Below are 18,894 nucleotides of genomic sequence, written 5' to 3'. Positions count from 1 at the left end.
TCAGGACCTGGAAGACTTGCTGTGATAAATGGAACCATGAATTCTGCTGATTACCAAAAAATCCTGAAGGAGAATGTCCAGCCATCTGTTCGTGACCTCAAGCTGAAGGGAACTCTGCAGTAGGACAATGATCCAAAACACACCAGCAAGTCCACCTATGAATGGCTGAAGAAAAACAAAATTAAAACTTTGGAGTGGCCTAGTCAATGTCCTGACCCTAATCCTATTGAGATGCTGTGGCATGACCTTAAAAAGGCGGGTAATACTCGAAAACCCTCCAATGAGGCTGAATTACAACAATTCTGCATAGATGACTGGACCAAAATTCCTCCACAGCGCTGTAACAGACTCATTGCAAAGTTATCGCAAAAGCTTGATTGCAGTTGTCACTGCTAAGCGTGGCCCAACCAGTTATTAGGTTTAGGGGGCAAACACTTTTTCCACACAGGGCCATGTAGTTTTGGATTTTGTTTTCCCTCAATAATAAAACCTTCATTTAAAAACTGCATATTGTGTTCACTTGTGTTATTTTTTAAATTAGTTTGATGATCTGAAACATTAAAGTGTGACGAACATGCTAAAAAATAAGAAATCAGGAAGGGGGCAAATACTGGTTTATTACAAATTACTGTTTTTAGATTTAAGCATGTCACATTAACTAAATGTGCTAATAAGCTTGGAGATTTGAACAACAGAATGTTCAATGTAATAATGTGAAATTAAATGTACTTACTTTTTTTACAGGGAGTTGTTGGTGGTGTGACTGGAATAGTTACCAAACCTGTGGAAGGTATGACACTTAATTCAAGCAGAAAAGCAAGTTGATATTAGGAATGCATAACTTGACCTTAAATTCATGATCTGTTTTTTTATCATTTTATTTGATATTTACAACAGTGAGTTTCACATTGTGGTTACAATAAGGGTGCAATTACCGTATTTTCCGGATTATAAGCCGCTACTTTTTTCCCATGCTCTGAACCCATGCTTAAACAAGGAAGCGGCTAATTTATAGACAAAAAACTGAGCTCCATAACATTAGACCAATGAAATTGCAGAACGGGTTCAGGTGAACCAATGAAACTCTTTATATTAAAATCAGATGTGCTCCCACTGAATCGGGCCACACCACATCATAAATATGGATGATGTTTCTCTGACGTTTGACCTGCCGCTCACTCGGACTGTCAACAGGAAAGGAGAATCATTCGTCACGCTGAAAACAACCGGGCATGAAAAAACGCACTTCACCTGTGTTCTGAGCTGCACGGCTCGAGAAAAGCTTCACCGATGGTGATTTTTAAACACATGACGATGCCAAAAGATAAACTCTCGAGAGAAATAGTTTTGAAAGGAAGGAGGAAGACAGTGAACAATGACTTTCTTGGTCGGCTACTGTTTAGATACAAGCCGTGTAACAGACACTGTCTTTCTGTGTCTGTGTAAAGTTTATTAGTTTTAATGTAGACAGGTGCAGCTTATTTATGTTCAAAATAAAAATCTTTGTCAAATTCAGTGGGTGCGGCTTATATTTGGGTGTGTTTAATAGTCTGGAAATTACGGTAGTTGTTTCACTGAAGGTCTAGGGTGGTGGTTGAGCTAAGAGACAATAATGTGATAATACACAATTGCATGCAGATGCAGTGTTACTAGAATAAACGATAATGTAAACAAGATCAGTATTATAAACGGAAACACCAAAAAAAATATTTTTAGAAGGTAAATGGAAACAGGACTGATGAGGTAATGACCAATTACGTGGACATAAATCAAATGAAGGTGCACATGGCTACGTAAACACACAACCCCCTTCGGTGTGGGGGCTATAGTCTCTGACAGTGGGTGAACGTGTACATAAATGATTAAACAAATACTTGAAATCAGGCAGATGATCTTTCACAATCTTTAAGCTTGAACAAAATCAATGAATCACAACTTTAAAAATGATAAAAATGTTAATTCGGTTTCTCCTGGTACAAATAAACCGTTTGCCACATTTCTGCACCGTTCAACAAAGCTGTCGAACAGGTGCATGTACTCTGCCTTCTGTTCATGCTTGATGCACCAGACCATCACAAAACCATCAGAAATTTGAAAAAGGAAGTTGGTTTGTACTAAAAGATGGCAGCGTATAGGGCAGAAGGAGACTGGGGCACCACTCTCTGTGGTCTTGATCTTTGGGGGAAAAGTGATGATGATGATGCGCATCCTGGTTCCATCTTTTCCTCAGGTAAACAATGCACACACGGCTGCAGTAAAGAATAAGAAAACATGATTCATCTGAACAGGAACCTTTTTTCTTTGGTCCAGGTCTTATGCTCACATTTTTATTGTAGGTCTTTTTGGTGGACAGGGTTCAGCATGGGCACTGTGACTGAATTAAGACTGCATTAACCTTTTCTGCTATTTGTGCTCTTCTGAGGATTTGGTGACTGTTTTACAAGTTGTCCTTCCTTCCACCCTGTAAGAGGTGCCAGTGTAACAAGATAATGAATGTTATTTACTTTACACTCACTGGATTAATGTCTACTTCAACTATGTTTATTTGTCTGTATTTAGAGAAATAAATCCAACAAAAGCAACATCATCATCTGTTCTTGTTATAAGCACCTTATATTCATGCTATGGTTATAGTCAATCTTGACAATCCTAGTGATATTTCAGTTAGTGTTTATTCAAACCCATGGCTAGGTAACCCACAAAATGTGAGATTTTCTCTAAAGCTAAAACTGCCAAATATCACAGTGGATCCTTTACATCTAAAGTGCGTACTGTAATCTGTTCAGGGTTTAATGTTCTTAAAATAACAGAAACAAAGTGCATTAGACCAAATCAGTATGAAGCTTCAAATTATGAAATACCTCCTGAATAAAGCTCTAAATACCACTGGTGGAGACAAAACAAAAATGTATTCAATTCTTTGTGAATTATAAATTCAAATTTGCTATAAATTGAATTAAATTGATATACTTCTTATTAACCTAATGGATGTAGCCACAAAAATTATTTCTGCTACTTTTTACAATTACCAGAGCCCTATTTTGAATATACTGTTAATAGAGGCAGTTCATGACTTCTTCTTTAATCTAGTTGTGTTAATGCAAAAAGAAAAAACTGTTGGATGGTCTGTGTTGTGTTTATTTGTTTTTTCAAATTCACAATTGAAAACCAAATGATGAATTTGATCCATGTATTATGTGTTCATTCTGTTCATTCAGGGGTCATGAAAGAGGGAGCTGCTGGTTTCTTTAAGGGCATTGGAAAAGGTCTGGTTGGAGTGGTAACTAGACCTACTGGGGGCATTGTGGACATGGCCAGTAGTGCTTTTCAGGGCATTCAGAGGTAAGATATATAAATTAGAGGTGAGATAAATATGTTTAAAGACACATGTCTTATCTGTAACAGGTACTATTTCATCTGATGTGTTTATCAGGTTGTAGAAGATCGTTATAAAAGTCTATACACTGTGACTGTTATTCCTATTTTTTCTGATCTGTTATGTGTAGTGTTTGGTATGTTTTTATTCTGTATTTATTCTTTTGTGATTTTATTTTCCTGATAAGTAAAGTGAGGTTCTTAGATGTCTTAAGGCTGGTTTATAGTTAAAGCATGTGCCAATATGCAGAAGCAGCAGCAATGTGAGAGTCATTGTTCATATACAAACCTGTATATTTTAGTGCAGCTTGAAGCAACATTTACTATATCTAGTAAATGTCTAGACCAAAACATCTGCTATCCAAATCAAACTACAAAACATTATAGATACTTTAGAGCCACCCAATTTAAACAAGCCATTTTTATTATATTTTATTATATTCAAATGTGCTAACAGATGCAGGCATTAAAAGGGGGAAAATACAACTACATACAAGCTTTTATGAGTGCTTGCAGTTTTGCCTGTGGAAACCAGTCAATGCAGTCATTAGGCTCTGTGGTGCTGCCCATCTTTTTTATGTAATGTGTTTTCCACTTTGGACTTGTCACTTGCAATTTTAGACTTTCTTTGTGGCAATGCTGTTGTTTGGTTATTCTTGTTTTGCCCCCGTATACTGAACTAACACTGCCCTTAGAGTAAAACCATATTTTAAAACTAGTATGAAATTTACAAAACAAATATGATTTTTTTCACAGACCATCCCTCCATATAGTCCCTACAGAACACAGGAAAACATTTTGACATGCAACAGCCCAACCTTTAAATAGATTCTGACATCAAATCAGCAAGATTTTCTGATATTTGTAGAATATAACAAACCCAAACCTAATGTAAAACTAAAAGTTCAATAACTGAATAAAAAAAATGTTTTATGAGATGTATATATTCCTAATTAAACCGGTGTTTCTTATAAAGTTATAAAAAGGTTATAGAGGGAACACTGTACACCTAAACTACTGTACAGTTTATTTATGTGGCAGTGGTATGATGCATAAAAAAGTACAAATGTCAAGAGCATGTTTTCAGTGATGTTGTCTGTGGGAGTTTTTATTGCTCATGCCAGCCTTGCTCAGTGAGTATTTCAGAAAAGGTTGATATGGCATTTTCACGTATTTTACTTATATATATTTTACTAAATAACATTGTTTATCTGTAATAAATGGAGATTCGGTGCCACCCAGATGAGGATGGGTTCCCTCTTGAGTCTGGTTTCTCTTAAGGTTTCTTCCTTATGCCATCTCAGGGAGTTTTTTTCTTGCCACAGTCGCCACCGGCTCACTCATCAGGGACAAACTTAACGCTTATAAAAGAACATCGTATTCATTTTTATCACCACATTATCTGTGTAAAGCTGCTTTGAGACAATGTTCATTGTTAAAAGCGCAATGCAAATAAAAATGAATTGTATTGAATTGAATAACAGTTTTGTGGAAAGAAACACCTTGTGACTGAGGTTAAAGGAGATTGGTCAACCTATTCCAAGTCGGTTTAATGTTCTAATGTACACAGACATGCTTTTTTTTTGCTCATTACCAGCATGGTTGTTTGACTTGTTGTGGTCTCTGTGTTTAGACAAAGCAGCCAGGTAGTTCTCCACTGACTTCTAATTTACATCCATGGAGCTGCTGGACTCCATTAGACTCCATTACACTCCAATGCTTAACTATTTGGGGTTTTTTTCATATACTAACAAAATTAACATATAACATTACTTTATAAGTAATAATTAATTATTATAGTAAACTATTTATTCACCAATAGTAACTAATTGAACATTACCATGATAGGGCAGCGGAGTCAACAGAAGAAGTGACAAAGCTGCGACCTGTCCGCCTCATTCAAGAAGACGGCATAATTCGACCCTACAACCAGCATGAGTCCGAAGGCTATGACCTTTTTCAGGTAACAACATTCATCAGTATCCACTTAATTTGCTACTGAATATTTATGGAGAAAATGAAGTGTTATTTTCCCAGTTTTCTTGCAATTTTTTCTATTTTCATAAGCTGATTCTTTCTTCTGGGTTTTATTTGTCTGACTATTTTCCTCCTTTTTTCATTTCCTACATGCAGCCTGAGGATAAATAATGGGTTTGGGGCAACAAAACTAAAACATTATATAGAGCAAAGTAATATAAGGCTTGTTGGATTATAGCACAAGTGTTAGTAGAGCATCAAAACTTTAACTTTTGTCATTTTGTCTATAGTTGATTGTTGAATCGTTGTTTGTAAATTGCAGTATAAAAATGATTTAATGTTAAGTATCTGTCTTAAAAAACTTGTAACCTCTTTTAAATAATCCAGTACAATTTCTTTTTGTTGTCTATTTTTCTATTTCCCCCCAAAATTAAAGCTTTATTACTTTTCATACCTCATTTTCTTTTGCTTTTTACTTTTGCTGAAATATTTGTTGGGTGCACATATTTGTCATTAATGGTGTTATAACAGGTATGTAACTGATTTAAATACATATGTAAATGGTAAACGCGCACCATGACATTCTGTAAATGCACAAGTACATTATATTATAATTAATGACTAAATAGTCCAATATTTTAGTACATATTTTGTTAAATGAAAATGTGTTTTGTTTAATTTTGTTTAAAGCCTCAGCTGGTAATATAGAAGGATTGTTAAATATGTAACCATTATGCATATTATCAGTATTTAAACATTTATGTCTAATGAATATTCCTACACATACATCATAAATTACACGCAGTTTGATTTTCTTTTTCTGTGTTCATCAACATTTATGATGTTATGATGTCACTTGTGATTGTTAACTGTGATTTGTCAATCCCATGACATCTGGAATAAACCTGCCTATGATTGAAAGAAGACTTACTTACATAATTCATCTGACTACTTAGATTTGTTCCCTATTTGCTGAATTGTGTAATGGCCTTAAGAAATCTAATATGTAAGCATATGTTGGACTGATTTTTTTTTTCTACCTCTCAGAGATCAGAGATTAAACAACTTGATGGAGAGTTCTTTAGAGAGCACTATCAGTATCCGGGACACAGAAAAACCAACATTATTATCACCAATAGGTACTTTGAACTTTAACAAAAAAAACCCTTAAATATCAACACAAAACAACATTCACTCATTTGATTATTATTATTGATTATTAATTAATTATTGCTAAATTTACACTGATTAGGCAAAACATGACAGTGTATTTTGATATGGTATTAACATAAGTTTAAAATGAATAAAACATGTAAAGTAGTGACTGAATGTTTCCACAATTTCAGCGAAAGTGACATGTTACTGAAAAATCTAACTTGCTGCTTTTCGAATTGTTTTTATGTGTACATTTGTATTTTCCTAATACAGGAGGGTGCTGTGTGTGAAAGAGATTGATTTGATTGGGCATTTTAACAAAGAATGGGAGTGTCAGTTTGAACATTTCCTGATGCCTCCATTTGTCGAAGGAGGAAATGTGACGATCTATTACAAGGTGCCAAATAAAAGAAATCTGACACATTTTAATCTGACACATTAAAATTATTTAATTTAAATACTTCATTAAATTGAAAAGTATTTTGTAAATAATTATATATATATATATATATATATATATATATATATATATATATATATATATATATATATATATATATATATATATGTGTGGTTTCACATTGTGTTTCTGTCTGCTTAGGAACAAAACAAACTCAAGGTCCTGAAGGATGGGGATTCCTCAATGAGGGTGATACATTTTGAAGCCACAGACATGGCAGAAGTAAAACTTGTATTCAATTTGTGATATTAAGATTTATTTGAGTAAAATGCTATTTCCTTTGGAATGTACAAGAACCAGTGGAAAAAAACACTGCCAAGACAGTCTTAATGCTAAAACATTATTACAAATTATTATTTAATATTGTCTGTTTTAAAGCCTAAATCTTATAAAACCAACTCTGTTTTCTGATCCACAGAAATTGCAGAGTGCCATCCAGAATGCCCAGGTGGCACGTAAGCAGTATCAGATGGTCAGAAAAAAATCTCAGCGTTTTATCAATGCAAGCACAACATCCTAAGCAACATCCTGTGAGGAACACAGACCTGTTCATTCCCTAAACAGTATATAACTAGCAGTAATTATTTTTTTTTTTTGTGAGCTACAAAATATCTGGATGTTTTTTGTTGTTTTGGTTCTCTGGGTTTTATGACATTTTATACAATAATCAACTGCAACTATTATAAATTAATTACAGTACAGTTATGAAAAGAAAATGATCTGCACTTATGACATTTTATTTTCTCTGTTTGTTTATTCACCTTTTGCCAGAAACAGAAAACATTTTCTTGAATTTGTGTCTTATTCTATTTGTGTCTATTACTTTATTTAAAGGTTGTACTGAGCAAATATGTCAATCATACACACCAAATTAAATCCTCACTGGCAAAATAATTGTGTTATTGCATTATCTAGTTGTATTAACTGTAACTGTTTTTGTACCACTGAATAATCAATTTATTCATTTTAATAAATCTAAGATCAGGGATAGACAGTATTTATGATGCATGTAGTTTAAATACATATTTAACATATAAAATAGGATTTTGTAACTTGTATTTAAGAGGGATGATGGAAATGGCTTCATATTTTGTATCCAAATACTTCAGTGTTTTGTATTTTTGTCGTTTTAAAATACTGTAAAATACTTTGTAATGGCGCATGTAACAGAATATTATATGAAACATATATATATAGAAATATATAGTTTATATTAACGTTCGTACACTTATTGTACACAATACTGTTCACTTGTCTGTTCACTACATCATCAAAAGGGTATTTTCATTATCAGACCAAAAATATTTGCCTACAATTCCAGTGACTCTCTTTTCATTTATTACTATATATATATATATATATATATATATATATATATATATATATATATATATATATATATATATATATATATATATATATAATATTATAGAAGTGTTGTATAAAAGCCTTTTGGATACTGTGCACATCGTTCCTGCTTGTGTTCGTGTGTAAATAAGTGACGTTTTACACATTTTATTCATTGATTTGAAACACTAAAGATGTTTACACGCGGCTATTGGAGATATGACGTCATGTCGACTTCATTTTGTAAAAGATGAATTTTCGGCCATTGTATTATTTTTCTATCACATATTTAGTTATTTTATTTTTACGCTAATTCTGCGTTTCTTAATTTCCTGTAGCTTTATGTATAAAGTTGGTAAGAGGCCGAGATGAATCTGCGGTACGATTTCGTCAGATTGCGTGTCATTCTACAACGTGGCGCCACACACACACACACACACACGCGCACGCACGCGCACGCTCGCACACACACACACACACACGCGGCACTGCAGAGTGTATGAGCAGGTTTGAAAGTTCAGGCAGGTTTGGTTCAGTGCGTGAGGGAAACACTGCATTAGTCAGGTGTACCAGAGAACCCGGTTTACTAAGAGACTTGAGATATCCGTGAGGAGTAACTTCATCTTCTCAGTGTGTAAATTCACCCTGCTGGGTTTCGGCCGCTGTGTCCGAGGCGCTCAGGGAATCAGAGACTCTGAGCAGCACTGGGGTTTATTTTATAACTTTACTGACCGGCAGAGGAGAACAGTTTCTACCTAACAGGTCTCTGTGCAGTGGTGATCGTCATGCACGTACTGGGTGCAGTGTGTGTGGTGTGTATGGTTGTGTGTGTGGTGGAACTGAAGCCCACACTGAGAAAAGACAGAATTCACCATGAGGCCGGACTCAGCCACAAGCCACACGAAGAGCAGCACATGGACCAGCAGAGCCTGCAGTTCGACCATGAAGCTTTTTTGGGAAAAGAAGAAGCAAAGACATTCGACCAGCTGAGTCCAGAGGAGAGCAGAGACAGACTGAGGTGAGCAGGCCCGGCTCCAGCTCCCAGTGATGGGGCAGTTTCCTTCCCAGACTTCCACTGCATTTATAACAATTAACTTTTTTTCAGTGTGTAGAAATATTTTTAATATAATAAATAGAATTTATTGCACTCTATATTCCTTAACAACATGTACAATATTAAATCAACTGCAAGGTCATGATTATTGGTGCCAGATTGGCTGGTGTGAGTATTTAAAATAAAATATCAGTAAAATAAATAAAAACCTACAGTAAGTCAGTTCTGTGAATGAAAATGTCTTGTTGAGAATATCAGACTGGTTTGAGATGACAGAAACGGTAAATCAGATAAATCTGATAAATCTGTGGCAGCAGAAGAAGGGGCACGGGATCATCAACACTCAACAGTTGGTGATCTTTCATGGAAAACCGTAGCCTGATTTGATTAATCTCAGTTTCTGCTGAAACATATATAGTGGGTGAAAACTGCAGGTATCCTGCAGGCCGGTGGAAGTGGTGTACTGGTATGGGAAATGTTTTCTTGATACACCTTGGGCCTGTTGATATAAAATCAAACATTGCTTGCATGCCACAGTCTATTTGTGATTTGTTGCTGACCGTTTCATAAAGCCAAGGCCACCTCAAATAGGTTTCCAACATCTCCTATCATGGTCGTAATGCGAGTACATCTGAGCTCATGGATAGAGGCATTTTGTGCATTTAGTGCAGACTGATTTGTTGGAAGCTTCATAGGGCGGTGTGACATCAGCAGCCTCTAGCTCAACATTTGGAAAACTAAGACACGGGTAATGCACATCCGCTGCTACTGTTTCTAAAGGCACAACTAACAACTCGACTAGTCCTACAACAGTAAAGCTGTAATTAACTTATAATACTGCAGTGCTGAGAATCATACAGACGTGTCTGTATACACCTTTTTACTTTACACCACAAATCTTTATGCATATGGACAATTGTATTGTTCATATTTCTCACATTACATTATCTATTTAAAGATTATAGTGATATATAAAGATATTTATATCTAAAATAAAGACAATAAAATTAGTATAAGACAGAATAATAATCTTTGTTATATAATAATAATAATAATTGTTTAATGTTGTATCATGATGTAATAATTGAAAAGAGAATAAAGGCATTGTTTTAATTACCATTCGATGGTACAAAAACAACCTCTGAGAGCAGCTTCTCCCAACCATCCAAGAACAATGACTTTTCCAGCATGATGGAGCACCTTGCCTTAAGGCAAAAGTAATAACTAAGTGGCTCGGGGAACAAAACATTACAGTTTTGGGTCTATGACCAGGAAATTCCCCAGACCTTAATCCTATAGTATGCAAACAAAACCCCACAAATTCTGACAAACTCCAAATATTCATTATGCAAGAATGGGCTGCCATCAGTCAGGATGTGGCCCAGAAGTTGATTGACAGCATGCCAGAGCGAATTGCAAAGGTCTTAAAAAGAAGGGTCAACACTGCAAATATTGACTCTTTGCATAAACTTAATGTAATTCATTGTCATTGAAGGCCTTTGACACTTAAAAATGCATTTAATTATTTAAAAGAATCTAGCATGCGCAAAACAAATCTTATTTCTGTTATAGAGTGAGTGGCCACAGTGACACTGCGCTAACTCTAGTTTAAATTTTATACTTCTGGCATTGTTGTTTGTTTTCAAGTTTAATAAATAATAATCCTAAAAAATGCACTCAAAGTGCGAGGTGGAGACTAAACAAACTTGCGGTCCGCCACTTGATGCGTTCCTGAGGGAAACTCAGATTTTACCTATATTCCTAACATAAAAAACAAACATATACATAACATAAAAAAAAGATTGTATTGGGTATATTCCAGTACGTATACGTGTGCCAATACACCCACACTATAAACTATGCAAATATAACAAAATTTATTTGTATTATTTTCACTGAATTAGATTTAGCTTTGTCATTGCACAAGTCACGGTACAAGGCAACGAAATGCAGTTAGCATCTAACCAGTGCAACCAAGTGCATTGGTATGAATATAATAAGAATATTATATACAATGAAGGAGACAATATATATGTTGTTTATGAAGGTTATGTACATGTGCAAAATGATATTGAGTCCAAAAAGTAGGCTATTATATGTGCAACATATGTGGTTGTTATAGTGCAATCTTGAGTGCCTAGAGTGAGGTGACACAGTGTATTGAATACAATGTGTGTGTGTGTGTGTGTGTGTGTGTCCAAGACGTGGGGTGTGGTAGTGAAGGGTGGAGGGGAGGTGGTGCTACTGGGGTGTAGAGTTCAGCATGGAAACAGCTGTGGGGAAAAAGGTTCCTGAACCTGCTTGATTGTAGTAGCACCTACCAGAGGGCAGGAGGGCAAACAGTTTATGGTTCCCACAATACCTTCAGCAGTTCTCACCACCCTCTGACACAGCAGTTCCATTACCAGACTGTAATACAGCTGGTCAGGATGCTCTCGATGGTGCAAAAGTTCACCAGGATGTCTGAGGAAAGACAGTTCTTATTCAGAGCCCTCAGTTAGAAGCAGCACTGGTAAGCTTTCTCGAATAGACTGGAGCTGTTTTTTGTCCAGGAGAGGTCCTTGGAGATGTGGATCCACAGGAATTTGAAGCTGGTGACACGGTCTACCACTGTTCCTTTTAAATGGATGGGTGTGTTTGTGCCGTCTTTTTCTAATTACTGTCTACGACGAGCTCGTTGGTGTTCTTGGTTTTGAGCAGCATTATTTTATTATGTAATAAATTGAGGGGAAAAAATATTGTTAGTGTTGTAATATTGTAGAATGTTGTAAATGTAAATGATGGCCAACCCAGAATCAAACTTATTGATTGATAAATATATATAAAATATATAAATAAATAAAAACAGAAATTAAAGTCTTACTACACAAAGAGTAGGACATCAGTTGCATATATGGCATTTGGCAAACACCCCGTTCCAGAGAGCCTCCAGAGAGACTTTGATTATATTAAATTAAAAATGATTTAAAAAAATTATTATATTAATTATCTTAGTCATACACATTTACATTTGTATTTACATTTGTGGCTACTATTAAGAAAAAGTACAATAAAACTCAAATACACTTATGAGGTACGATACAAGTGTAAATGCAATAAAAAAAAAAAAATTGTAAGCTCTCCTTCAAGACAGTCATTATATGGTTTTAATTATGGTGTAATCATAACACCGCAAGTGCTCTTGCATAGGCTGTGATTGTTAAATCTATTCTCTGTGTGTGTGTGTGTGTGTGTGTGTGTGTGTGTGTGTGTGTGTGTGTGTGTGCGTGCATGCGCGTGTGTATGGTTGCGTTCGCAGTAAGATTGTGGATCGTATTGATAGTGATGCTGATGGATTCATTACCCCCGACGAGCTGAAGCTTTGGATTAAACGTGTTCAAAAACGCTATGTTTATGAGAACGTTGCTAAAATATGGCGTGACTATGACCTGAACAAAGACAATGCAATTGCTTGGGACGAGTACAAACAGGCCACCTATGGATACTACCTTGGTAAGTGTGCCAGCTGTGAGCATAAGAGTAATAACAGTTCTACAACAGTTAAAATTGAGCTAGAAAACACAAACTAGTGGCATGATGGGAAATTGTTCCTGTGCTGTGTATTTATTATCCATTTTAGAATGCCAGGTGTCCAATCAGATTAGAGTATAGCTGTTGAGTAATTTAACTTAATGTGTAATCATGTGCAGTGTATATGTATGTCATGTGCAGTGTATACGTATGTCATGCAGTGTACATATTGTCACGTGCAGTGCATACGTATGCCATGTAGTGCATACATATTGTCATGTGCAGTGTATACGTGTCATGCAGTGTATACGTATATCATGTGCAGTGTACATATTGTCATGTGCAGTGTATACGTATATCATGTGCAGTGTATACGTATGTCATGCGCAGTGTATACGTATGTCATGTGCAGTGTATACGTATGTCATGTGCAGTGCATACATATTGTCATGTGCAGTGTATACGTATGTCATGCGCAGTGTATACGTATGTTGTGCAGTGTACATATTGTCATGTGCAATCTGTTGTGTATACGTGTCATGCAGTGTATACGTATGTCATGTGCAGTTTATACGTATGTCATGAGCAGTGTACATATTGTCATGTGCAGTGTATACGTATGTCATGTGCAGTGTATACGTATGTCATGAGCAGTGTATACGTATGTCATGCGCAGTGTATCGTATGTCATGTGCAGTGTATACGTATGTCATGCGCAGTGTATACGTATGTCATGTGCAGTGTATACATATGTCATGAGCAGTGTACATATTGTCATGTGCAGTGTATACGTATGTCATGCGCAGTGTATACGTATGTCATGCGCAGTGTATCGTATGTCATGCAGTGTATCGTATGTCATGTGCAGTGTATATATGTCATGTGCAGTGTATACGTATGTCATGTGCAGTGTATACGTATGTCATGCGCAGTGTATACGTATGTCATGCGCAGTGTATACGTATGTCATGCGCAGTGTATAGGTATCTGTTTTGTAATATGATGTAATCTAACATAGGCAGGAAACGTTTGTAGGTTTTTTTACTATTTAATGACAAGTTGAATGATAATATATTCTGAGATGTAAAAGTATTGGAGGAGCAGCAGGGTGATATGTGATCTGTAACCTGTAATTTGATGACAGAATGCAGTTATGTGAATTTGCAGCAAACCCAGAGGAGTTTGCAGATTCTTCAGATCAGTTTAGCTTCAAGAAGATGCTGCCACGAGATGAACGCAGATTTAAAGCCGCTGATCTGAATGGAGATGGGCGAGCAGAGAAGGATGAGTTCACTGCTTTTCTTCACCCTGAGGAATTTGAACACATGAGGGACATTGTTGTCCTGGTGAGTTAAACACACTTAGTTTCATGTTAATGCTAAGAATAGAGTAAGCAATAGATGACTCTTCATGTCAGTGATCAAGATGGACTTTTGAACCTTCTAGTGTTTAAAGAGGTTTAATCTCAGATTTTGTGCACATCACAGGCTATAGTATCTGTTATACACTATTCTTGCTGTTCATTGACTGAGTGTAAATGAAAAAAGTATTCCTGCATTAATAATGCTGCATATTAAACTTATCTTGGTTTAAAATACCAAACACTTCATTGTTTTTAGATAAATAAAAAAAAAGTCTCATTGTTAACAGTTGTGACAAGCTATTGGTATAAAATCTTTAAACACTTTGGGTATTTGGTTTTATATCATCCTGCATCAGAGCAAGAAATCACACGGCTATTAGCAGCATAGTTGTAGTCACTACACAAACTAATAACATGAGTGTACAGCTTTCAACAAATTGCATCATCGCCTTTATTTTGTGGTTTTATTTTAATATAATATTTATTTTAGATATATTTATTTTATTTAAATATTTTAATTATAATAAAAGCTAATTAAATTAGTTAAGTGTGACATTGTAATGTCCTGATGTCCTGTAATGTTCTGATCTCTAGGAGACATTGGAGGACATAGATAAGAATGGAGATGGCTATGTGGATGAAGACGAATACATTGGTATGTAATTTATAAATAAATATATTTGAGGACACTTTTTCATGATCAGAATGCGTTCTGTGTTTGACTGAATTACTTGAGTTTTTCATGCAGTAAAACTTAAAAAAAAAAAAAAAAAAAAAGCAGAAGTAACTGTAAAAGTCACAGGATCAAAAATCAAACTAAAAAGTGTGATGAAATGTAACTTGCACACTACATTAATTAATAAAATAATCAGTTTGTCTTCAGTAGCCACGTTTACACACGTGCTCGTTGTCTTTGGCACTTTTCTTGGGAACACAGTGGTTATGAGGCAGGAATATACCTGGAATTAGATTCCAGTTCATCACAGGAAATCATGCAATCATACATACATTTTAGTAGGTGGAGGTTATGAATGTCAGAATGTTGTACAGTTTGGAACGTGTACAAAACTGACACCAATTTTACTTTTTTGAGTTCTCTAATTTATTAACTGAGCAGAAGGTGCTGTTTTTAAAGGAAAATATTTATGCATTAAGATGAATATGCCTTGGAACAAAATAATTATATACAAAACAATCATTCTTTATTATTGTGTTATATCTAGATTTATCTTTGTCTAAGTGTTGAGGTCGCATGCTAGTCTCTTTGTCTTCATAAACAGTATTGATGCTGATCTAAAGTTGTATCTCTGATGTTACATGTTTATTTACTGCATGTGGGATTATGTGGTGTAGTCAAAAGACCTTATAGATATTTGATGGCTATATAGATACTGTGTATAGGTTCATCAACAACATTACTTTTGTTTGTGTCTGTCAATCAGCGGACATGTTTGCACATGAAGATGGAGGGCCTGAACCAGACTGGGTGAAAACCGAGAGAGATCAGTTTTCTGATTTCAGAGATCTGAATAAAGATGGGAAGATGGATGTGGATGAGATTCGTCACTGGATTCTTCCTCAGGATTATGATCATGCTCAGGCTGAAGCACGACACCTCCTGTATGAGTCTGACACTGATAAGGTAAATTTATGTGCAGTCTTTACATTACTGCTCTGATAAAATGAACGTCACTAAACCAAGTATTAAAACCAATTCGCAGATAAACATTTAAAAAAAACTTAATTGTTTAAAGAGATCAAAGAGAAACGCAGCCCCATACAAATTTTGTCTGTGAGTTTAGATTCAGTTCTAATTTGATTATGTTTTGGTCATTTTATTTTATTCCCAGGAGTGTACATGTGTCCCTGACATTGAAAAGGACAGAAGTTAAAAAAAAATTAAATAAATCAAAGTATCAGAGACTAATTTATGACGCTACCATTTATATTCATAATCTGTTTAACTTCATAATATTTTTAGTTTTGCTTTGGGAATGTTTAAACGTTTTCCAATTCTTTTGTTTGTGTCATCAAAAGATGACGATGAGACAAATTTCAGCTTTTATTTCCCTGATATTTACATCTTGATGTGCTTTACAGTCTAAATCCTTTGTTTGAACCCAACCATTTAAAAACTGATCAAAAATATTGAAACATCACAGGCATTACCCAGATGTTCCCTATTAGACCAATTGATTTTTTTTTTTAGCTAAAATGGGGTGGTCTGTCACCAAGGTGGTATTCTCAAAGTTGTTTATCATATTTAAATGGCACGTTATTAAAGCTAATTCTCATATGTTGTTTCAGATTCATATTTTGATCTCAAACCTAAATATCTTGTAAAAAAATAAAAAACACTTGCACTTGATAATTACACATTACAGTTACCAAATCATTTCTAAAAAAGAATGCTGTTTTTACTCCACATACCTTCGGCCATGGTTCTAATAACTGAAGCTCTTATCAACACCTTTCATCTGTTTTTTTCCACATTTTTCTCACATATGTATGTATGTATGTATGTATGTATGTGTTACTTGTATACTTGTCAACACAAAGTACAGTAAATGACTGTTCATATTTATTGTGCAGGATCAGATGCTGACAAAAGAGGAGATTCTTCAGAACTGGAACATGTTTGTAGGAAGTCAAGCGACAAACTATGGAGAAGATCTGACCAGAAACCATGATGAGCTCTGAACATGATTTGATCAATAGCAATAATCACACAATTTTTTTACATTCACATTCAGTATACTGTCTTTGTATAATAATCTCTCCTTCTAAGTGAACTATGATCACACGATGAGTCACACCAGTAATAGGATGTAAAATCCTCGCACTTTCTACAGGAGTGACTGATGGACAGATCTACAGATTTACAGATCTCTAATCTACCTCAGTATTACTCTGTCCCTAGTGGCCAATGATGACTTCTGTTGGATCTAGTTAATTATGTTTAGTTACATTTTTGTAAAGCCAGTTTTGTATGTTTATTGTGCTTTAGTGTTATTTACTGAGGAAAGAACAGGTTACATGGACAGAACATTACAATATTAGGGATTTTTTAAACTTTTGTGTCAGTTTCTAAACTTAGATTTTTTTTGTCTTTTTTGTTTTAACTTTTTACTCAAAGTTTGTATTCACTACAGCTTGTTTTATGTACACATTTGCCAGTCAACACCAGTAAAATAGATCAATTTAACATCAAGCACTGGTTACTAATGCAATATTGCTGAGAAAATTGTGTCACTGTGAATAAAACCTGATTACTTCGCACTGCCTTTGTGTGAATTCCAAAAGAAAGCTACTACAACACGTAAACATGTGGTCACGTGTTTAATATTTTGCTTGTACTTTGAAAAATGGTCACTCGTGAACAGGCATAGTAGAGGAAGCACAATAGCGGTCCCATATTTCAGTCAAGGTCCTGTTCTAAGTTCTGTTTAAGTAAGTGATCCTAATGCATGTTTCTGGCAACAATGTTTACTTTAGTACAGGAACAAAAGGCCTTGTTCTTTATAAAAGCACATTAAAACGGCTCTTTGGAAAGTTCTGGACAGAAAATTGGGTTTCTTTGTTTACAGTCAGAGTTTAAACTTATCTGTATTTTTATCTTTAGTAATCATATTCTCTTTTTTTTTTATTGAATTCAGATTTAAACTGGAAGTGTGTGTGGTTTATGTGCTACCAGATTTTTAAATTTAGTACTACATTTAGACAATGGAGTAAAAGTCCTATCGATGTTTTGAGGATAGTTTTTCATTCTTGCATCTTTTGTGCACAGCCTTTTTCAGGTCAGCTAACAGATTTTCTGTTTGGACTTTTATCTATATGCTTTCATTTATTTGTTTTATTTATTAATAGTTATATAAACCAGGATTGACAATAAACAAGTAACAATAAAAAGACTTTTCAACAACATGGAAGACATAAATGCAGAGACTAAACTCAAAGCAGATAAAAGTAGCTAATAGTTTAATAGAAAATAAAAACAAGATGAGGAACAAAACCGTTTCTAAATCATTTTAATGTGTTAAATCATTTAAATGATTATAAGAAGTCTGTATATATTATTATGTAATAGTATTTTATTAATAACATAAAGCACTGGTCATTCTGTTCCAAAACCAAGGAATATATTTTTTAGATAAAAGTATCAGGATTATATTATTTGCAATTTCCAACAATGTTTTTTTTTTTTACTACATATTGAACAGAGTAGTTCTGTTCTGGCATATGTTCAATATAAATTGAGAAGGAATTAACCAATGAAGGAGCCGATGGGATCTGGTTTTGATTCTGTAAAAAGTCCTGTGTTAACTGACATTACTAATGTTTTCTTAAATACATTTAATGTCTTATTAATTAAATCATGACTAACCAACATGGACTGCAACATAGAAGATCCTGAACTGTTCATATTAGAAATCTGATAAATAATCTTTCACCAAAAGCAAAATATAATAATAATAAAAAAAAGAGATTCATTTTCCAAAGGCCTTTTTTATTAGCCAAATATCTTGGGAAGAATCTCTAACATCCAGACCTGACACTCTCCTGCCATGATGTTACTACTTGTCATTAATGGCCTGGAGAAGGTTAGCTAGGGCACATATCATATCCTTTTTTTCTCCATGTGGAGAAAAAAGA

General features: G+C 34.8%; 2 protein-coding genes across 2 annotated transcripts in view; both read left to right on the top strand.

Moving 5' to 3' along the window:
- Positions 1–7,861, top strand: part of LOC124390869 (vacuolar protein sorting-associated protein 13C-like) — an 81,553-nt gene extending 73,692 nt beyond the window's left edge. The window contains 7 exon segments of the mRNA XM_046856951.1: positions 745–790; positions 3,219–3,342; positions 5,224–5,338; positions 6,400–6,491; positions 6,781–6,904; positions 7,109–7,189; positions 7,386–7,861. Of these exon segments, the coding sequence (XP_046712907.1) occupies positions 745–790; positions 3,219–3,342; positions 5,224–5,338; positions 6,400–6,491; positions 6,781–6,904; positions 7,109–7,189; positions 7,386–7,487 (684 nt within the window). The 3' untranslated portion in view covers positions 7,488–7,861.
- An 849-nt stretch (positions 7,862–8,710) lies between these two features.
- rcn1 (reticulocalbin 1, EF-hand calcium binding domain) lies at positions 8,711–17,520 on the top strand. The gene is made up of 6 exons (XM_046858378.1): positions 8,711–9,332; positions 12,667–12,860; positions 14,046–14,224; positions 14,836–14,896; positions 15,684–15,883; positions 16,834–17,520. Exons 1-6 carry the CDS (start codon positions 9,100–9,102, stop codon positions 16,939–16,941), a joined length of 975 nt encoding a protein of 324 aa, XP_046714334.1. The 5' UTR covers positions 8,711–9,099; the 3' UTR covers positions 16,942–17,520.
- The last annotated feature ends 1,374 nt before the right edge of the window (positions 17,521–18,894 follow it).

The sequence above is a fragment of the Silurus meridionalis genome, chromosome 9 (assembly GCF_014805685.1).
Source record: "Silurus meridionalis isolate SWU-2019-XX chromosome 9, ASM1480568v1, whole genome shotgun sequence".
In the NCBI taxonomy this organism is placed as follows: Eukaryota; Metazoa; Chordata; class Actinopteri; order Siluriformes; family Siluridae; genus Silurus; species Silurus meridionalis.
This window is presented reverse-complemented; position numbering and strand designations above follow the sequence as displayed.

Excerpts from the sequence above, each read along its gene's own strand:
- rcn1 (XM_046858378.1), top strand. The coding sequence starts at position 9,100 with ATGCACGTACTGGGTGCAGTGTGTGTGGTGTGTATGGTTGTGTGTGTG. Across the intron at positions 9,333-12,666 it reads GAGAGCAGAGACAGACTGAG|TAAGATTGTGGATCGTATTG; the intron begins GTGAGCAGGCCC and ends TTGCGTTCGCAG. Across the intron at positions 14,225-14,835 it reads TGAGGGACATTGTTGTCCTG|GAGACATTGGAGGACATAGA; the intron begins GTGAGTTAAACA and ends TCTGATCTCTAG.